This window comes from Prinia subflava, chromosome Z (assembly GCF_021018805.1).
Source record: "Prinia subflava isolate CZ2003 ecotype Zambia chromosome Z, Cam_Psub_1.2, whole genome shotgun sequence".
NCBI classification, from domain to species: domain Eukaryota; kingdom Metazoa; phylum Chordata; class Aves; order Passeriformes; family Cisticolidae; genus Prinia; species Prinia subflava.
This window is the reverse complement of record NC_086283.1, coordinates 10,446,160-10,468,858: the sequence shown is the minus strand read 5'-3', so window position 1 is coordinate 10,468,858 and position 22,699 is coordinate 10,446,160. Positions and strand designations below refer to the sequence as shown.

The 22,699-nt window shown below is 37.0% G+C and overlaps 1 protein-coding gene across 4 annotated transcripts in view; it reads left to right on the top strand.

Annotated features, from left to right (window-relative positions):
* RAP1GDS1 (Rap1 GTPase-GDP dissociation stimulator 1) overlaps positions 1-22,699 on the top strand; it is a 90,964-nt gene that overhangs the window by 60,008 nt on the left and 8,257 nt on the right. For 3 of the 4 annotated variants that reach the window (XM_063422752.1, XM_063422754.1, XM_063422755.1), the window contains 8 exons: positions 4,752-4,898; positions 12,874-13,002; positions 15,338-15,463; positions 18,069-18,212; positions 18,474-18,605; positions 19,000-19,134; positions 20,690-20,815; positions 21,813-21,952. In XM_063422752.1, coding sequence (XP_063278822.1) covers positions 4,752-4,898; positions 12,874-13,002; positions 15,338-15,463; positions 18,069-18,212; positions 18,474-18,605; positions 19,000-19,134; positions 20,690-20,815; positions 21,813-21,952 — 1,079 coding nt within the window. The remainder of the gene's footprint in view (positions 1-4,751; positions 4,899-12,873; positions 13,003-15,337; positions 15,464-18,068; positions 18,213-18,473; positions 18,606-18,999; positions 19,135-20,689; positions 20,816-21,812; positions 21,953-22,699) is intronic. The other variant, XM_063422753.1, reaches the window with a different exon arrangement.

Below are 22,699 nucleotides of genomic sequence, written 5' to 3'. Positions count from 1 at the left end.
ACATGAAGCTTACTTTCCTTGAAAAATAAAATCAATTAAATGCTACTAAGTGTTGTGTAACCAGGGTTATGTAGTCTGTAGGTCTGTAGTCATGAAGTCAGAGACCTGACAGGGGCAGTGACTAAAAAGCATACACAAACCAGACTGAGATTAAAAAGTAGAGTCAAGTGTTAAAACTGAATTACAGCATTGCATGGAAAGTTTTACTCTTACAGTGTTTAGACAGAAAAAGAAAAGGTAAAGTCCAAGTTTATATAAGTGGCCTTTCCTAGTGTCTACACTAGAAAATATAATTTATGCTAGCTCAGGGTTTGCCATTGCTTTTTGAATATTTTCTTTCTTTTTTTTTTTCAACATGTGACCAGGATATTTTTCCTTTTGGAGTTCTGCTCCTGCAGTTTTTTCCTTAACATATTCATAATATTCTGTCACATCATAACTTCCTTGCAGCAGCCAGTTTACTATCACAGACCATTATGGTTTCAGGTGAAAGATGCAGGAGCAAATGAGTGCCTCACCACAAAAGTCTTGCAAAGAGGACCTAATTAAAAAAACAGGAAAATAGAAATAGAACATGTAGAAAGAACAGTCCCCCCCCGTCCCTTCAACTTGGGCTAATGTAAATTAGTTCATCTTTTCTTAATTAGCAAAAACAAGAAAGCATAATCTGTAAAGCACTGTCTAATCTTAGCAATATTTTGGTAAAAAAATTGGATGATTGTAGCCAAATGCAATAATGATGAAGAAATTAAAGTAAAATGGCAGTATGTCACTTAAATTATTTGATCATTACACAAGTAAAAAGAATTTTAATAGAAATACTATCTTTTTCCCATGTCACCCAAATTTGCTGTCTTGGCAATTTGGTTTATGCAGATCAGGGACCTTGATCATGCAGATGATCTTTTCCCTCCCTGACTTGCACCATTTAGACCAATAGGAATACTTACACCAGTAAACCTTTGCAGAACATGAACTGGGGAAACAATAATTCAGGTATCCAGTTGCAAGACAAAACTAGAACATTTCAAAGTATAAATCTGATACTTAAAGCCCAAAAGCTTATTTTTAAGAAATGTCATCAAATTGTTTTTTGGCTGATCATCTGAGAAATGGGTGTGGTTTTTTAAGCATAAATATTTTCTGCTATCTCTTTCTATTATGGCACAGCCCTTTAGTTCTGACTTAGATTCTTTTCTTGTTAACATTTTGTGACTTAATGGTTTGTTTTAGGGCCTGGTGAATTAGGGACAAAAACTTTTCAAAGGAAAGTGATGCAAACGTCTTGGGAAAAGCGAGTTGAAACTATTCTAAATGCTACATTGTAAAGATCCTGCACATTAAAACAAGTTTAGTTGTTGACTTTGGTCATGGTTGAGCAACAGGAAGATTTGACAGGACTGGTTGAGAGGGAATGAGAACAGTCACGGTAATTTGATAATTCACTTAAACTCCTTTTTTTACATAAAACTCCTTTGAGCAGCTTAGGACAGAAAAAGGGACTGTACTAATTCTTAGAGACAATTGTGTTGAACTGGGCTAAAGAACATTGTGAAGTAGTAACTCATTCCATAATAAATCCTACTGTACATTTTACAGGGAAAAAAAAATCTGTCTGGTTTCTTAGGTTCTCATTCTGACATCTTTAGACAGCATTACATGCTCTACAATAGCATTGGCCTTTGTGAGCTGCAGTGAAGCATTTTTAAGCAGAAATGTGAATGCTCTCATTAAACTGTTCAATCATTGTTCTCTTAGGAATAGCAAATGTTTATTTAAAAAGGTCACAGGAAAAAAATTTCAACAAAGCTTCTGGGAGGCTTGGAAGCACGTTAAGTGTGGGAATTTGTAGAGCTGCTGAACTGCAAGGTAATAGTTGGATTGAGAACAAGATGCAGCAACATGCTGTGGGGTTGTTTTGACTGTAAATGATTTGGAGTTTGATGAGTATTCTTGTGTGCAGAATCTGTTCCTTAGCAACAGAGGAGTAGTGAGAACCGAGCTGGTGAAACGCACACGAAGCATTCTGAGTCAGGGCTATGCTTTCTGCTTGGGGATGCAGCAGAGTGTCACAGCAGTGCTGGCAGTGGGTAGGCAGGACCTTCAGAGTTTTCCTCCTACATCTGGCACAGGATTCTTTGAGGCCCTGCACTAATGAGCTGAGTTAATCCTCTTGGGCAAAGAAGGCAGCACCAGAAGATCCTAATTATAGCACTCACCCAGGTCGGTTCTTCACTCAGCTGCCTGGGGCAGAGAGAAGCAGCCATGCAGGGTGAGCTCCAGCACAGGAAAGAGGGAGAGCAACAAACTCAGTTATGGCATCTCCTTTACAGGTCTACCAGCATATGTAGTCCTGTCAAAGGCTGGCTCTTACAGCCTGCCAACTTCTGAGGTTCATTTGTACCTAACTTTTTGAGTATACCATAAAGACAGACATTTCTTGGAGTGAGATTTGTTTCTGAATCGTCCCGCTTTACTTTCACTGTCTGTACAGAAGACAGTGAAAGTTATCAGTTATCTGATAACTTTCAGTTATCAGTTAACTGGTTATCAGTTTCCCTAACAAAAACATTATGTGGATAAGAGTTTCGTCATGTATTCGAAGTGAGAGACTGTAGAGCAGTTTTTAACAAACTAGAGATATTTGAATTTAAAGGATATATGACTTAGATTTTTTGTAAAATATTATCACGCAGTAATTTTCAGTAGAGGTCTGCCAAATTCTGTCCAGGTACGGAACTTAGCTTGTAATTTTTTTTGTGTGTGTTTTAACTTGCCTCCAAACACTCCCCCAACTCTACCTTTCTATTATACTTTGCTTGCATATTTTACATGTAGTTCATCAACATCAAGACACAGGGTTGAGCTTGACATGTGATTCTTCTTTGAATTTATCATCTTTGTTGATTTAAGTTGCATGACAGTAATTTGAGGACCATAATCAATCCATCTGATCCAGAATCAATGATTCAGTTTCATTTTGCACACCAGTTTTGACTCAGAACAGATGAGTTAAATAGAAAATCATATATTTTCATGAATTTTCTAGTAAAAAATTCCAGAAGAGGATATATAAAGCAGAATGCTTGAATAGTCCAGCCCAAATTACCTTTTATTCTCTTTGATTTGGTAGATGTAAGCACTGAATCTAAACACGTGAGTATATTGTTTCACTATATTTTGATGTAAGACTTGCTTTGTTTCAGCATTACAGCTACGTTTGTTAAGACATCAAGGATCTAAGAAATTTTTTTTCTGTTTGTCCTTTTTTTAATAGTTATTCTTTGACACAGAGACCTACTTAACTGTTTAATAGAATACAGTTTCTCCTTTTTCAAAATGAAATAGACATGTCTGCAGCGAAACACAGTTTTCTGATATCCAGATCCTGTCAAAGGTGGAAACAGTCATGGCAGTGGATTTATTCTGCAAAACTCTTACTACTTTGGTGATAATTTTAAATTAAGGCCTGCCAAGAATTACCCTTCCTTCAGCTCCATTTGGCAAATTTTCTCAAGTTCCTATAAGTAATACTTGGAATCCTGGTTTTTATATATAGTATAAGGGGTATATATAGTTCATGATTAGTATTAACAAGAATTGGAAGACCTAGAAGCTTCTTTTTCAGAGGTCTGGAACACTTTACAGTGGAAGATCACATAGTAAATGTGTACAGCCTTGGGTTTCATGCTGAATACGTTGCAGAATGATGAAGACTTGGTAGCTTGACCTGCACATATGATGGGGAGAGAGAAGGGATGGTAGAGTGGTGAATTACAAGGAACAGAGGAGATTTGCTTTGGGGCTGTGAAAAAATTGAGGAGAGGGTTGGGGTTTTTCCTATATTGCAAAACTAGTGATTCCCGCCTCCTTTCCCCCAAGGTTTTGTTTTCACCCAGATTTTCCAGCTGATTCCAGTGGCAGCTCACATGGAAATCTCTCCTTTTAGAAGCCCTGGAATTTAATTTATTGACTGTTGTCTATTGCTTATTGCTTACTGCTGGGGAAGGAAGCAGTATTGATGCTTGCTGTAATAGAAGGCCTATTTTTCCTTTATTCCTACACTGTTGCATCAAATCTGATTTGTTATATAGGAAGAGTTCCATACAAAGATTGTGATGTGTTATTTACAACCCTTCAGAACATTGTAGTCTTTTATAGATGCAGAGTAAACTTTTATTTTAGCCATACAAAAAGTATCTGATAGTGGTATTAAATTTCAGCTGTAGAAATGCAGAGAAGGTGCTGTGTGGCGGAGTGAGTGCATGAACAGTTGCCACTGGGAATTAGCACCTCTGTCTGCTTTGTCCATTTTATTCCCCTTTTTGTTTTTAAGTAATCCAAGCAATTTGTTTTCTGTATTTCAACTTTTTGATCTGCATAACAGCAAGAGTAATTTACCTGTATATGGACTAGGCTATGTCAACTGCTCAGAACCTCCCTCTGGCAAAACTCAGGTCATCTTCAGAATATTATTTTTCAGCTCCAGCAGCTCTGCCTCAAACACGGAACTTCTTTACAAAGGTATTAGTGTCAGGTGGTTAATCCTTTTTGTTGTAGGTGTTTTCACTTTCTTAGCTCTATTGCACTAGAAGCTGGCCCTCAAGCACCTCTCTAAATGAAATTTCACAACACTGGAGGAATGACTTCACTCTGTTTAAAAGCTTCATTTTGTATGATTACTGTTACATTTGGGATTCGATACGGTGGGATTTGGTTTCATTTTTTTAATGTAACTCTTTGTTTTACAGATGAGGGCAGGAACGCAGTTGACCATGCAGGTGGTGCACATATTGTAGTAGACCATTTAAGGTCACTGTGCAGTAAAACAGATCCAGCCAGTGAGAAGCTCTTGACTGTCTTTTGTGGCATGCTGATGAACTATAGCAATGAGAATGGTAAACAACACTGAAAATTTGCTTTATGTCTACCAGGAGAACAACCCCAACAAAAAAAAGATAAAAAGTTAAGATTATCATCTGTAGGTTTACATTATGGATGCTTAACACTAAGTTATTCTGAATAGATCAGGGACCTCAATTCACATATACAATTTTCTGTTTCAGTAAAATTATGTTCCCAAAAATACTAGATATACTCCTGACACAATTCCATATAACATAAATTGTGTAAAGTTTTAAGATCAGCATCTGGAATTTACTTCTTTGTCTAAAAGCAAAGCATAAAGATGTATCATACAATTTTACAGAAGTTAATTAGAAGGCTACATTAAGTCCTCTCTTTCTCATTAGTATCAAATAACATTACAAGACTAATTTGTTGCACACATGCAGTGTTAATTATTTAAGGGTATGTATGCCAAACAGTTAATAATTTTTCTCCTTGTGAAATGTATATAAAACCATATGTTAAGTTGTTCTAAGATAAATGGGGAATCATTTATAGGTATGTTCAATACTGTTCTGTGTCTACAAATTATAAGTTTATGTTTATTATCCCATTAATTTGAAATATTTAGGGACTGGGACAAAAAAAATGAGAGTATATTAAATGAGAAACCCTTGACCACTGAGAGTAACTCAATAGCATTCTACATTAGTTGTACAAACTAGTACCTAGCTTGCTACTGCACACAAACGTTTTAATGTGCCAAAATATATTTACAGCATTCACATGCTTTCAAGTTTTGAAAATGTGAAGACAATTGGAATACATTAGGAAGGCTACAGAGAGGCTGTTCTCCTGACTTGCAATGGCACAGATTACAAATACAGTTAGTAATTACATTGTCTTCAATCATGCCCATTTCCTGAATTGCAGTGTTTCATCTTAGGAAGAAATATCTTCTTTATTAATTACTCACCATTTCCTGAAAGATAACATTTCCTGTAACTGACTTTCCAATCCTATGTCCCAAAAACTTTTCTACTTTTCAGGATGGTCCATAGGCTCTATTGTATACATTTTGAATCTGCTTTATCATCTCTTCTAGAATAATTTCCATGTGTGTTTTCTGTGCCAACTCTCTGGAGATCTCAGCTCTTCGTGTTACTCATCCAGCTCCAAATATAACTGTTGTATGTGTCTTGTCTCTTTTGCTTCTTCTTACATTGGGTTTTTTCCTCCTCCTTTCTTTGTATTATATAATAATTCTTGTTTACAATACTTCTTCCACCTTCTCTAAATAGTAACTTTTTAGTTCCTTCTTTTCATGTAGTTTCCAGGAACTGTTTTGCTTTACCACTTCGCATGAGTATCACATTTATTATATTTCATAGTCTTAAGTTTGTCCTTTTCGTTGTTACAATATTTGGAGCAAATAGATATTCTCACCTCTAAGCTCTAATACAGAATGCTCTGTATTAATTAAGACTAATGATCGTGCAGTATACTTAGTAGCTCAAGACAGATGAATCCAAAAGCAATGTGTAGAAATACTGTTATCAGTCATGCTTCAGTGACCAAGCTCCCAGCAGATCTTCTTTAGCAAAACTAATTATGAGATAAATCTCCCAAACAAGCAGCTTCTAAACAGCTTAACTGTTAGGAACATTGAATAAATGACTCATTTCATCTAGTAAGATAGCTTATTCTGATGCAATCAGTAAAGCAGTTGTGTTGGTTCAGTGGCAGCCAGAGGATTCAGTAGCTGCTCTCCTCTCTGCTAAAAGACATCTTTCATCTCACACACACTATTCACAGGAGCCACTGAAGCAGTGTCAGAAGTGAGAAATGCAGGAGTATTCCAAGCTCTTGGATCAGGGTATTCTCCAGCCCCGTGTTCTGTCATCAAATCAGGGAGGAGTACTGGAAGTTTACCAAACCTTCACCTTAGGCCACATACTTGGTTATCTCCATGCAGAAGGGTCCCTTTTGTAGGAATCCAGCTCTTGTTTGGCCCAACATTCATGGGTGGGCTGTGTAAGATTTGTGTCCTTTAGCTCCATTGTGAATTTTCTCACTGACTGGGCCAACCATTGAATTAAACCCCAAATAATATGCCAAATCAATATTAAAAAAAAAGAAAAGTGATTTGGAGGACTAAATTTTTAGAAGAAAATTCAGTGACCATACCTGTAGCATGTGAATGGAGAAATGGGTAGTTGACCTGTTTTGCCAGTTTTAAGAGTCGCAAGTACAATTGGACTGTAATTGTGATCTGATCTAAAAATACCACTTCTGGGCCATTGTAAATTTTCAGGACAGCAAAGTCAAGCCTGAGACAACCACTTACTTCCATGCATTGCAGCAGCAGGTAAATAATAGTCTGACTAAATGCAGTTCCTTGCTGACCTGCTAAACATCAAAACTGAGATTGCTCTGACAGTTAATGATGCTCACACCTCAGTGAATACCATTTTGGGGATTTACTTGCAAAGGTTTGAACCCAGCTACTGACAAAGGAGATAAAACACTGGTTTTGCTGAAGGATGAGCAGTATAGGATTGCAGCCTAGAGTCACAGATTTCTTTGTCCGTAGTTATGGAAACCAATTGGACAAAAATAAAAGAAAAAATATTAGGTAAGGAGGAAGTGTTTCAGTCTTTGAAATAGCCCTTCTGCATTCTCTCTGCATTTTTCTATAATCTTACATCTTGGAATGCTATCTTAAAAAGTTACAGGTGGAGGCTTGAAAGATTTCTTTAACTGCTCTTAATGACTTGCACTCATTTAATTTGTACTAGCTATCCAGATAAGGACCATTACAGCACACTTGGTTCTTAGTTGCATCTAATTATCTGTGAATAACCTTATATTTTGTAATCATCAGCTTTTTATGAGCAAAAGAGTATATAAATTGTTTTATTTGATTCCAGTTTGTCATTCCCAGTCAGCTAATTGCCCTCTTTTTCCAACAGCTACTACTTCATTATCTTAACTATCAACTGCCTTATTTTTTTAACATGAGAGACTCAGTCTTGAGTACTTTAAGGGATTTATCACACATGAGCTTTACAAAAAAATTCAACTAAGGAGCAGCTACAAGTAAGACTTCCTTCTCCTAAACAGAGCAAATTAATGGAGCATTCTTCAATCTGATACTTAAAGCCCAAAAGCTTATTTTAAAGAAATGTCATCAAATTGTTTTCTAGCTGATCATCTGAGAAATGGGTGTGTTTTTTAAGCCTAAATATTTTCTGATATCTCTATTATGACACAGCCCTTTAGTTTGGACTTAGATTATTTTCTTGTTAACATTTTGTGACTTAATGTATCTCATCCTGATTCTGGATACTTAGCTTGCAATTGTAACTCCAGTCATAACAGTGTTGTCTAAACTTTAAAAATAGGATTCCTTTTATAAGGTTCTTGTGTCATCTGCTTGTGTTCAGGAATTATTTTTGCTTACTGTCTCTCAGTTCTTTCTTTGCTTCCTTGATATCTTTTCATTAGTAAATACAATTGTCAAGACAACAAACTCAAACTTTGGCATTTCTTGCAGTTCTTTTAAGCGTTAAAAAAAAAAAGTGTTGATACTTACTTGCACTGCTAGAAATGAGAAGGGTTTTTTTCTGATGGAAATCATCCCTTTACCTTCAGCCCAGGTTATCTCGACCCTCTTGTCATAATTGTATTTTACTACCCAAATTCAGTCAGACAAAAATAGCTCATCCCTGCTTTCAGTTATTAGCTTCTATGTAGCCCTTAGTCTGCTTGAGAGGAAGAAGCAAAGCAAGCTTAGATGAAAAGGGGAAAACTAATAACTGATCTAATAAAACTAACAATCATATGCAAACATTCACATAAAAGTTAGAAATATGAGTGGTTATTCTGCAGATACCATAATTCTGTGAGCCAAGACTATTTGCAAGTTAATAGGATCAGTCCATAAGGTAACAAATTGTCTCTTGAGGATCTCTAAAACAAACCATGAAAGCTTTTTAAAGAATGCAGAAATTATGGAAGAATTAGGCCAATTGGTTTATTAGATAGTCAAACTGGAGATCAGAAATTAACTGGATACAGTATGCATGTGTGAAAGTATACATACATTTATATATATATATGAATATATATGTGTAGATAAAAGTAATTACATTTATAGATTGCTGCCTCATTTAATTTCATAGCAAACTTCAATCTGTCAAGATTGTCTTTCCTTCAACACTTTTGTAAAATGTGACATCCTGATGTTAAATCATACAACTTCTGAGCCTTTCTTATTCTCACAAAACTCTTAGCAACTGGAATGAATGTTGGGGTCTGATGTGCACTGTTGACCATCTGCAGAAGCTATATGAATATACAAGAAATGAAAGGCAGATTTATGGCACCATTATTATGGTCTGACCGCAATATTTCAGTCATGCTTCCTAAGACTTACCTTTGCTAATTTTCATGCTTGTCATCGGTTTTGTTTCATTTACACCACAGCTAGAAACACCTAGCATGCTTTCGAGACCTAAATACATTTAATTGCAAAGTAACCTAAACTATGTAAAAGCCGATAAAAAGTATGTTCCTTACCATCTTGAGATAATCAGTACAATCACTTTTATGTTCTGTTGCAATTTAACACAGCTGTGGGGATTGCAAGCAGGTTTCTCTAGGGTATGAAATTATGCCATCCATTTGTACAAAACTACTTTTCCTTCAGCATTACAGTCACAGTTATTGATGGGACACAAATGATGAGTTGTTTTCTGAAATTCTTTTCAAAATCATGAATTAGCCTAAATCAGTGTTTTTAATTAAAATACCCCCAATAAAGTTCTCAATTTGGGATATTCTCCTCAGATCTTACTCTTTGGAGTTTCCATGTGTGTCACCGAAGGACATGGAGCCATTGAAATTGAAGTTTTAGGTAGGTAATTCTTTGTGCTGGCGCATGTATTGATTGCCTTTTATCTACCTGTATATGCATCTGTACAGCATCACTGTGAGTGCTTTTCACCCCAAAAGGATACACAGGCATAGTGCAACATGTGGTAGCAGTGTAAATTGTGGTATAAAGTCCTAAATTCAGAAGAGGCATTCAGTTTTTCATGCTTCTTGCTCGCTGTGCATAAAGTTCTGCTTAGGAAGTGGATAGAAGTGCTGTTTTATCCTGAAAAAACAACATTGCCTGGCATCACAGCTCGCTTTAGTCCTGTGTCAGGCAACCGAATGTAAGATGGATGCCTATTTCCCCAAAATCGTCTTCTGCTCTAGCAGGGCATTAACAGTTCCTGCAGTGAAAGGCCAAGATATGCAGTTAGTCCAGGTTACCCAGTCTGAGGTTTTCCTGGGGCAGAGAGAGAACTGTTGGCAATCCCTCCAGCTGAGACTGAACCACATAGATATTTTTAATTTTTTTGAATTAAAAAGTGCTGTAGATCTCCATACCAGTGAGATGCCTGATACTTTTCTCTTAAAATGCTTAATAGGCATTGCTAGAGAAAGAGCCTCCTGTTGGTGATAATCATGAATGTAAATGTCAGGTCCAGAATTTGTATGACAAGCCCAGGCTTAAGTATAAACATAGCAAATAACTGTTGGCGGCCTTTTATTTTCAAAGGTCTTGCTTCCTGTGCAGCTTTGTGACTCACAGGATTGCCCTGTCTTTGTCAAAGAAGAAAATTTATAATTTTTAAATTAACATTTACTGCTGTTAAGGCAATGTTTACCTTATTGGCAATTCTTGTAATGCCATTCTTACCACTGTAGATAATTCCTGTACCCAGGTGCCAGCCTTCTCCTCTGGGAAAATCAGACTGGTATGGAGTCTGGTATAATACCTGACTTTTGACCCAATACAATTGTTCTTTCTTAGTATATGGGGTTTTTTTCATCTTTTTCATTTGGAAATTCTAGAAGTTTTTTAGTCAGTGCACTCTGTGCTCTCAACATTAGATCTTTCTATCTGGCTCTTAAGATTCCTATTTCCTTTCAAAGATTATGTGGTTTCTCTCCATGCTTTTTATATATTTTGTATTAAAAAAGAGCAGAAAAAAAAAACCTGCTCAAAATGGAGAGTTAATACTTATGATGTTGAAATGAACTCTTTCAACATCTCTTTATCCATTACAGCTGGATAAAGCGATTTTTAGAGTGACTAAAGGTATAGTCTAGTAACAAACCAATTTCTTTCCAAGTAATTTTCCATGGCATTTGTGGTTTGTGTCTTTGTTCTCCCACTCTCCATGACGACCAGTTTTCCTTCAGAATTTTTAAGTGTTTGCAGGGGACAATCACAAACCAAGGAAAAAACCAGATTATTTACCATTAACTTGAGTTCTCCTACACAACAATTTTCTCTGTAGAACCATTCCATCTCCCTCTCTCCCCAGTTTTCCTATTGAAAGACAGATTTTTCCAGACAGTTTGGAATGAAGTAGGAGGGTGTAGTAGTGACTCACACATCTGCCAGAGGTAAAATGGCATTCAATGCATGCGCTAGTACAATCTGTACTTACCTGAAATTTGAAAACTTCAACAGCTCTTTGGTGTCTGACATGGCGTTCTCATAAATTTCACTAAAAACTACGAATCTGTGGAAGAGGTAATCCTTCCCCCCAAAAAAGGAAATTCAGTTACTGGTAAGTAATACAGTGTTATTAAAGATGTCAAGCCGTAAGGATTCCTGCTTATCCCCAATAACCTGTAATAACAATGCCATTTAGTTACTTGGTATACCAAATTCATAACTAATATCAAAGTATTTTATACTGAATACAAATAAGCTAAACATTCTGGAATCATATCATAATTTTAATTATATGAAAATTTCAAACACACTTGGCAGAATTTTGAGGACAAAGAGTTTTTTGAGAGCATGAGATGATTCTAAGTGTGCTAAACTTCAGATGTCATATGTTTTTACCTCCATGTAAAAATCTGCTATTTTTTATGGCTCTGATGCCACAGATATAAGAACTCCATCTGATTTCAGTTGCCTAGAATGAATTCCTTAACAAGAAAACCACACTAAAAACAACAAACAAATGAAACAAACAAAACCAAAAAGCCCCATCACCCCAGAATTCCCCAGTAGGGTTTGACCAAAAGCTAAATGAAGTAATGCAATTCTCTTGACTTCACTGGGCTTTGGATCCTTGTCTTTTGAGTCTGTAACATTTAAACATAGTTCAAGTGCTTTATAAACAAAGAAAAAAAGATGCTTAGGGAAATTACTAAACAATATCTGGTGTGTTTATATCTGCTTCATTCTATTCAACTGTGAAACAGTGTTTTTCTTCTTTGCTATGTTATATGTAAAATGTGTAAGAGGAAGTACTGTTATAAATAATCTTTTAAAGCAATCATTTTTCTGCCTAACCATCAAAGCATCTTTCTATTTGCAGACACCTAGGAGCAATACTTTTCTTACTTGTACATACTATAAACTTTCATCCTATGCAAGAAATTATCACAATGGCTTCTAAGGACTTTTCTTAAACCTTCCATTTTTGTCTTTATTAAACTTTCTTTTTTCTCAAGCTCTTCATAATCTACATTGTGACTTCCTGTGTTTATAAAACTTTACATGTTTATTTCAATGCCAGTTTATATTCATTCTAATTTTAATTTTTCAGTTTTGATCTTTAATTTAAAAAGTGTATATAGAAAAAGCTCTCAGATAAATCATTGTTTCACTGACCTAGTTCAGGTCAATTTCAGTCAGCTAGTCTCAGTGAGCCCAGAATCAATTCTGACATGTATTAGGAACCTGATAACCACAAAATTGTCAGTAGCTGCTTAATGCACTATACCCTATGACCATATCGGGAAGGAATATTTCTGGGAATACATTCCATTGCCAGGGACAAGGAGAATTATGAGTCCATATCTCAAATCCTGAAGAGTAGAGGAGACAGGCATTTTAATGCTGCTTGGCTAGAAGTTGCCTTCTGTGAAAAATGCTTTTTTTGTTAAAAGAACAGTACTATGAAATTAAATGCTAACTCACTGTTGTACTCTCTTTTTATATAGATACCTTGCAGTCACAGCTTATCAACATGGGTGTTATTCCTACATTAGTGAAATTGTTGGGTATTCATTGCCAAAATGCAGCTCTGACAGAAATGTGCCTTGTTGCATTTGGCAATTTAGCAGAACTCGGTAAGTCCAAGATACTAATTTAAAAATTAAATCCAGTTTTCATAATGTTAAGTCTTAGTTAAAGACTAACAAAAGCTCGTTCAAGTCCTTTTGGTACATTCAACAATAACAGACAAGAAATCTTTCCATATTTTCTCTAGAATAGAGTTGTCTTTTTTTTTCCCCCTTCAATAACTGAAATTTACTGGAATTTTGGATACTTAATTCAACCTTACATTTTATGTTACTGTGCTTCAGTGCAACTAGAGCACATTTTAAATAATCTAAACAGTATTTCCACAGCACTGCTACTTAATGTGAATTATTTATTAAAAATATAAATACTGTATCCTGGTGTAGCTCCACAAAGTTTTATTAAGATTAAATTTGGCTCATGAAAATCTCTGAATGAAACTGAGACAGGCACAGTTTGCTAATCTGCATATACAGTATTATTTTAGATGCAGAATTTTAACATATTCTAGTCTAAACACCTCCATGTATAAATCATGAATAGAGGTTAATTTCAGTTAAAACTTCATTTAAATTGAAGTTTGTCGCCCTGCTTTGGTCTGATGTCTTTGCAAGGGGGTCAGTTTTCATTGGAAATCAACCATGTGTAAATCAGTGGGTTGTTAAAATCTGTGTTTTATTAACATTTGTAGTTTATATGGTTGTTCTTTTGCTAACCTATCTGGTGAAATTCTAGTTTTATGAGTTGGAGGTTTTTTGCACTGGAGTAAATAATACAGAGCACTTACGATATCATCTAAGAACATGCAGCAGTTCAAAATATGAAAAATATATCTCTGAGTTTGTAGTATTTGGTGGCCTGAGTTCACAGATTTCAAGGACAGAGAAACTATCATGTTACCTAGTTTAGTCTGGTCATATACATAATACATTTATTTACAGCAGACAGTTCTTAACAAATCAACAACAGAAAAAGCCAGCAAGGTAGCACTAAAGAAATAACCAAGTCTGAGTTCTTCAAGATGGGCACTATGTACTGTGTCTGCAAAGCAGAAAGTGTTAAGTCTTACACTGAAAGTTCTAGTTCTTAAATGCAACCAAAACCATAATGATATTAAATATAATAAATGGTAGCCTCACTGAGACCTCATTGAGAATTTCCTTTCCCTCTTTGGGAAGATCCAGCTCTGTCTTGTTGAGTAATGAGAACCACGGGAAAGAAACTTCACAGCAGCTGCTTTCCTTCCAGTTGATACAACTGAGAAGGTGCTCATTCTTTAAGATACAAAATTAATTTATTTTGTAATACTTTATTCTCCCTTAAGCAATAGTCAGTTACATTGTAACTGTATGATTTTATTTTTGCCTTGTAACTTCAGGGAAATTTTTTTGTGAGGTTGTCATTTTTCATCACTTAGGAGACAACATCATTGCACAGATCCCTTGAAAAGCATGATATGACTCTTATTCTGTGTCAAAGCAGGGCACAAAACAGTAATGGATCTGCTAAAATACTGGAAAGATCAAAAATCCACATAGAACACACTATGCAACCATGCATAGTGGGAGAAAACAATAATGAGATGTGCACAGAAGTGTCTAGGACTGCAGTTCATGCTTTTCCCAAGTCCTTGGGGTCAATTCTACGGTAAAGTAAATCCCTAAGTATCTGTCCGAGCAATAGCAAAGGTGCTGGAAGGTTTTCTAACTACAGATGGCCCTCAGGAGGTGGCAACTGGAGAATGCAGAACACCAGCCCTACCACCTGCATCCCTTGTAATACTGCCAGTGAGGAGGAATATGATACAGGCAATGGAATAAGAGATGCTTTTGTTGAATGTACATTTGAAGATCTCCTGGCTAATCTGGTAGGAATCTCGCTCATCTGTAAAACTGCTTTACGCTGTGTCTGTGCAGTATGAGATGGCCCAGCAACAGCCACACAGATTTCAAAAGAAATGTCACCATCATGAAACCATGTAAATATTAAAGCATTTTTGCAAATCTTCATCTCTCCCATAGAAAATGCAGTATATAACCTGCTCTTCATTCTGTTAAGGCATGGGAAATCAAAGACTTCTTAGTTTTGTTGTATTAATGTTTCTATAGCTACCTTACATTTTGTTGGGCAAAACCAGACCCAGCAGCCTTGAATCATACATTTTTATATTTTTAACAGCCTTAACCATAACTAGTTCAGGTCAGCACATTTGAAGTGTTAGACATTTATCTTTACATTTTGTGACAAGCATGAGTCTATTGCTCTTGTCTGTGAAGAGCAGTTAGTCATCTTACTGAATAAATTTGGTAACAAAGAGAAAAAGTAGTTCTGCCTTTTGATATGGTTTGTTTACTTTATAGTGAATTTCTCCTTTTGCTTCAGAGTCAAGTAAGGAGCAGTTTGCCTACACAAACATTGCTGAAGAGCTTGTGAAACTATTCAAGAAGCAAATAGAGCATGATAAGAAAGAGATGATTTTTGAAGTTTTGGCCCCCCTGGCAGAAAATGGTGAGAATTTTTCTTTTCTTACTCTATCTTTTACTCATTGTCTTATGCGTATTTTTTATTTCAGTATATCGGTGTCTTCTTCAGGCATTAAATGCAGAGGAATGGGCTGCCTTGTTCTGAAGTCACCACAGCTGATCCTTGTGATTGTAGTTTCGTGAAAAGTGAATAGGTCTTAATTGTTGAGTATATGACAAGAGCCAGCGCACTGTTGATGTTAATTCCATCGCTGATTCACTCTGTATACAATTATGTTATATTTTATTGCCCTGTGCCCCAGTGGCAAGGGCAATATCAAAAGCTGCTTTCAGACAGCTTCACAACATTTGTCTGCAAACGCTGGCTCAGGTGTTCACAGACCACTGGAGCACCAGGACATCATTTCCTGGAATCTGAGAGCCACTGGCAGTTCCATTTCCTTTAACATTATTTTTGCTAGGGGCACATTAGTTTCACAGCTTAGGGCTGGAGACTCTGCCCTTACTGTTCATTGAGAGATCATATGAATTTAATTTTGGGATTTTGGTGGTATATCTTCCATAGGCCCAGGCAGCCCCCTGGGGGTTTGACTCACTGCTGAACCCAGAGCAGGAAGTGATGTGCACCCCTGATAACCTCTCCAGGATGTTCCTCCCAGAGAAACAAAGGATCAGACAAAGGTGGCTTGTACAATGTATCATCTGCCTTTAGTGGGAATAAAGAAATGAGTTAACAGGTGGAGCTGGACTGATGTGAGAAGCAGTTCTGTGTAGTACTGTGAGAGCCATCACAATATTTGATGGCTATCTAATCTTGTTTTAACCACCTCAGCATTAAAGCTTTTTTTCATTGAACAAACTGAAAACATTAGACAGATAGAACTGCAAACTCAGACTTATGTTTCATTCTATGCTGTTGTACATACACACTCTACGTGTCTGTTTTACAAAGTTTAAGTGAGGATAAACTTTCACTTCAATTTAAAAAGTTATTTTGACTTTTATTTTAAGTGGCATGGAAAATCAATTCCTTTTTGCAGTTCTAAAAGTGCACATTTAAAAAAAATTTAATTTATTATATAATAATTTACAGTTTGCTCTAAGATAGTTCCATCCTCAGAGACTGGCACAAAATAGGATTGAACTTTTTGTGTATTTGACATATGTCAGTTCGAATGCTGAACTTTTCTTAGACTATGTTTTTTAGTTGCAGTAAGTTTCAGAAATTCACTGCTGCTGACCCTAACACAGATGCTCAGACGTTGAGAGGTAGTCAGAAAAATATTTCCACTGTGAATTCAAGGCATACTTAAATAAGTTCACTTTGCTGGTACTGTTTAGGTGCTTTTGATTGTAGATAATAAGCAATAGGTCAGAAGGGAAAAACACGTCAGAGAAGTATTTGCAGAGTCTGGATTTAGGTGGTTGGGGTGTTTCAAGCTTTTTTTCTAATTTACTTGTTGATTAGGCATGCTGGTGTAGCAATTTTAATTTCAAATCGCCGAACATCTGCAACTCAGTATTCTATAGCTAAGGGAATTCTCTATTTTTTAAAGCACCTCAGTGCAAATGTGCCTATTTTAGAAAAAAATCTCAACTAGAGATTTTGCATTTCCTTACAAAGTTCATGAGGAGGTCAGCCACTCTTAGAGGAACAGTGAATTTCACTGAGACAAAAAGCCTTGTGACACAAGGAAAACTGAGAGTCAGATACATCCTTCACCAGAGGTAGAACACACTTCATCTCCCAAGTGTGGCTTGTAAACTGGATGAAAAAAATATTTCCAAAGCCCTGGCCTAAAAATATTTTAACTTGGGTTAAACATCTTTTTGTTAAAATACCATTTCATGTAGAAAACTGAGAGAAATCTTCTTGTTTTGCACACTTCTGCAGAGCTTTGTGATTATTTTTCAAAACTGGCGTGCAAAAACTGCCAGAATCACTTCCATGTATGAAAAGCCCTAATATAGCATAAGACAGCCTGCCATTCACTCTTAACAGAAAGGTAGGTATGTAAAGGAGATTCCAAGGGAAATAGCTGTTAAATATTTTGTTATTTTAGAAACAAGAGAAAAAATATTGTTCCCAGATTCTATTTCACCTGAAAAAAATTTATTACCTTCTCAAGCCTTGTTTTGAATAACAACTAAGAAATGAGCTTGCCTCATCAGGTTTCCAGAACAAACTTCACTGCCAACCCAATCTTTTGGATTTGGCCTTTCTGCACTCCTCCCGCAGCCCTTTCAATGAATAGCAGATACACTGTCTGTCTTTGGAAAGTATGAACACAGCATGGTCCTCATGAGTCCTCATGGTCCTCTGCTCTACCATGACTGAGGTGCCAGAAGTTTACTGTAGAGAAATACCCTCATTTTTAGAAGTGAAGAGCTCCATACACCTTCAACCTGTGACTGTGCTCTGAAGGCAGTCCAGAGGCAGGGAGAGCCTGATGAATAATAACAGAAATTTGCCGTAAGAATTTCAAATAAAGAAGTTGCAGTTTTATGTACACAAGTTGTCAATGAAAACACTGACATCACTGTTTCTTACAGTCCATCCTGCATATGTGTGTATGATACATGCATTGAAAATCCTGATTCTGACTCCTGTTATCCATACTGTTTTCCAGATGTTATCAAACTGCAGCTGGTTGAAGCAGGTTTGGTGGAGTGCTTACTTGAGATCGTCCAGAAGACTGTGGACAGTGACAAAGAGGATGATATTGCAGAGCTTAAAACAGCTTCTGATCTTATGGTTCTGTTATTGCTTGGAGGTAAGGATGGGCTGTCACTATGTTCTGCAAAGCAACAGCAGATACTTGTAACCCTGTTTGGCTGCTGAATTTCACTATTTATTAATTTTCTAAATAACCTAGATGACCTGCTACTCACCAGGCAGACATTTAACAGGTCAGATTCTGTCCCTCATTGCAGGGCTGGATTAATTGTAGTGGTACCAGCAGAGCTTCACAAATATAAAGAGAAGATTCCCTAACAAACGCTTTGGTTTGCTGACTCTGTGCTTTTTGCCCTAGATGAATCCATGCAAAAGTTATTTGAAGGAGGAAAAGGCAGTGTGTTCCAAAGAGTACTTTCATGGATTCCTTCCAATAGTCATCAGCTACAGCTTGCAGGAGCACTGGCTATTGCAAATTTTGCCAGAAATGGTAAGAATATGCCCTAATAGCTTATGTAAATTTATGTATGCCTCTCTGTCATGCTGTGTCTGTACAGCTACAAAAAAGAACTGTGTTGCAGTAAAGCTGCTGTTGAATTACACAGCAACATCACCAATTTTAAACTTCACAATCCTCAAAAGCATTAAGCCTACTTTAAAAATATTATTTTGCATTTGTAGACAGGTGTAGGGGATTTCTGCCTTCTTCAGTATTTCTTCTATAACTCCTGTAAGTTTGTTGTAAGCACTGCAATTTTCACAGATGATGATGGTCAAATTCTCATCAATGAAATCTAAAAAGGAGCAATGAGATAGCCATTGTATTCTTAAGAAGCTATTGTAAAAATCTTCCCTTCACAAGTGACTTGTTACATCTCACACAGACGGAAACTGCATCCATATGGTGGATAATGGCATAGTTCAAAAGCTGATGGATCTGCTAGACAGACATGTGGAGGATGGAAATGTAACTGTGCAGCATGCTGCATTGAGTGCTCTGAGAAACCTGGCTATTCCTGGTAAGACTCTCTTTGCGTTGTGTTGCAAGGTGAAATTCTGTTCTCCTACTGTACCCCTCCAGGAATGTGGGTGGTAGCACTGACTGACAGTCCTAGAGGCAGGTCAGACGGCTGCTTTTCACTCTGGCCCGTCACTGCTTTTGTGTCTGTTGCACAGCAGTTGAGACAAGCAGTTCTGAATACATCACAGGCACAGTGACTGTCCCTTGCCACTTTGATCCCACAGTGTCCCCCGCCAAAGAAAGTGCAGCCTTGTAATTGGCGAGGAGCTGAGGAGGTTTTGAATATGATTTCTCAACCCTTTTTGTCCAGAGCACTGCATATTTATTTTTCTATTTTCTTGCCTCATTTGCAACCTGTCTCACAGCTGAGGGTTCCCACCAGAGAACAGTGTCCACTTCGTTAAAACACTGCATCTTACTTAAGACTTTGAAAATGGCCAAATTAGAGCTGCAGATAAATTGACAGAATAGCCAGCCTATTGCAATTAGTTACTGTTTGTTGGCAGTAAGCTGAATGCTAATTTTGTCATTTTTAGTAACTTAATTTGTTTGAGTTTTGATTACCCAAGCATAAAGGTAGAGTACACGCACGACAACAACAAAGCAAATCTGTAACACTTGTGTATGGTTTCTTGTGCCAAGCAAAAAATAAGTCTTTCATCTGTTTAACCTTATTTTACTGTTTTCGGTTTTGACAAATCATAACTTTTAGAAATGATCGTGCATACATAACTAAACCCACTGAGGTTTAGCAATATTCCATTTGCTTACCTTTCTCAAGTGAGTCATTCTTTTCACTTCCATCAGTCAGCTTCCCTGTAGCCTATGCTGAAGGGTGTCTGCCAGAGACCTACACAACCATCCCTGCACATTGTTAGAAAGAAACGAGCAAATAATAACTGACCCCAGTGATGAACTCTGTGTCAAAACACTATTTCAAATACCTAATAAGTAGTTTTTTCCAAGTACACTACTGGGCAAGGCTGAAATGTATTTCAGAGAGCTCTGTGAAAGTGGAGAACATGGGCTAGTGGAAGGGATGAAAGAGAGGTTGGAGAGGGAAAGAAGGCAACAAAAGACAGCAGACTCCAGACATGTCAGGCCACAGTGTTGTTTGTATGAAGTATTGGAACTGGGTAAGAGGTTATTCTGCTAATCAGATGCTCTAGTTCTTTGCCTATGAGAAACAGAAGAATGCAGTTGGGACTCAGAGAAGTTTCCTCATATTTGAGGGAAGTATTAGCCTGGGCTTCTGCTTGATGCATTTTGTGGAAGGTGCCTTTCCTAGATGAAAGGGAGGAGTCTACCCCTTTAGGTGTTGCACGAATGAACACAGAAAGTTAGATGTGCATACTAGGAAAGAGCACTTAATTTCACAGGAACCGTGACATTTTTGTACTACACAGTATCACCAGTGCACACTGTTCCTGAAGTCTGTGCTCACCACCTCTTTTTCAAACCATGTCTGAAAATTTGTTTCAAGACCAGCTCTGAAATAAATTGCATCTTCCAGAAATGTTCTTGAGATCAATCCCTGTTCTTTATTCATGCAGTTGTAAATAAGGCTAAGATGCTATCAGCTGGTGTTGCAGAAGCTGTATTGAAATTTCTCAGATCGGAGATGCCCCCCGTTCAGTTCAAGCTGCTGGGAACATTAAGAATGTTAATAGATGCACAAGGTAAAAATAAACTGTTCTCTATGTATAAAGTGATTCTCTTTGGTTCAGTCTGTGATATGCTGCCAAGATTCTTAAAAGAGAGAAGCAGAGTTTTTCTAAATTTCATTCCTGAAGTTGTTGAATAAATCCAATACATATGCAAAAGGAGAAGGAATATGGGTTGCTTTTTTTTTCAGAACTCCTAAACTGACTACCAGGGACCCTCCAAATTGGTGTCAAATGTTTATTTACTTTTGAATTTCTTTACACTGTCAGATTACAAGTGTGTATTGAGGTGTGTTTTGAGCTACCACTCCTATTTGGTGTTTACTTACTCTCGCTGGCTGTATCTCAGTCCTTAAAACAGGATAATTCTCTATTAATTGATAGACTGCAATTCCAAAAAGAAAAAGCACCTTTTAGTTACCATCTTGTTCCAGGATGGGAATTTATAAAATCAGAAGCCTGTTAAAAACCAGAAATAGTTCATTAGGTAAATTAGCTGTATATTTATTTTTGACTCAGTCCTACAGATTTTTTCAAAAGATCCATTCTAGTTTTAGCAAAGCTATTGGATGTGAAATAGAAATTTTCTCAAGAAACTTACATGACTTGCAGTCCATCATCAAACCTGATCTAACTGACCACAGTGTTCCCTTCTGGCAGCAGTCCCTCCTGGTTTTTAATTCTTGAGCTGGCTCACAGCTCAGCTGGAGGTGTGATATCACCTCTATTTTCCCTGCTTTTAATCAGTGCACAAGCTTCATTAACTGGGCTGATTAATTTTTTCAAAAACTGGATGAATGATTGTTTTTCTGTTTTGTTGTTTTGGGGTTTTTTTTTTCATTTTGACTAGCTTTACTTGCTTCAATGCAAACTAAACTTTTCCCACTAGTTGTGCAGGCTAGTGAAGTTTGTCTAACTCCTCCAAGTTAGTAACTTTCAGCTTGTTTTTCTAGCACTTGCTTTAAAAAAGTGACAACCTTTTTGTTGTGTTGTTGGCTCCGGCATCATGTAGCAGAAGCAGCTGAACAGCTGGGCAAAAACGTAAAACTGGTGGAACGACTAGTGGAGTGGTGTGAAGCCAAGGATCATGCAGGTGTGATGGGAGAGTCCAACAGACTACTTTCTGCACTTATACGACACAGCAAATCAAAAGTAAGTTACTGGAAAAAAAGGTCAGCTTGTCAGAACCAAGAGTTACCTGTGCACTTGCTGTTGGTAACCAACCCTCCAGCCTGCCAGCCTTCTTGCGAGCCAGCTTAGGTATTCCAGTGTTACATCTCCTCTGCCCAAGGCTTGACTCATTTTTATTTTCTATGTATCCTGCAGAAGTTCAGCATGCTGTATTCTCTATGTTTTAATGATGCTATATATGAAGAATCAGTGAACTCAGTTGTTAGGAACTTGCTATATATTTATATAAAACTGAGATCCAGAAATAGTCTGTCTCCCTACTCTTCATACAGCATATTTCAGAGTTTTAAAATTCAGATGGACCATTAGAAATGATAATTTATTCCAAATTCTAACAAGACATTGCTTGTATATGGCAAAAGGTATAACATTAGGAAAAATTCATCTGCCCCTCCCATCACCTTCACATCAATCAGATATCTGTACCTAAACAGTCCAAGTCCACCATTCTTGTTCAGCTGAGTATCAGACAAAGCAGCCTTATAAAGGGCAAACACATCTCCTCTGGAGACATGCTGTTTCAGGCTCAGACTTCTTTAGCATGTTCACTGACACACAGGCTGCATTACTGAGCTTAAATAGAAAGCATGATTTGGAGAGTTCAGACTGTAACAGTGACCTCTTCATTCATCCATGGCATTTATGAAGTGAAAAATATAGTAGGGGCCTGATGTATACTGAGCATCTCCAAGAACAAATCAACAGGCC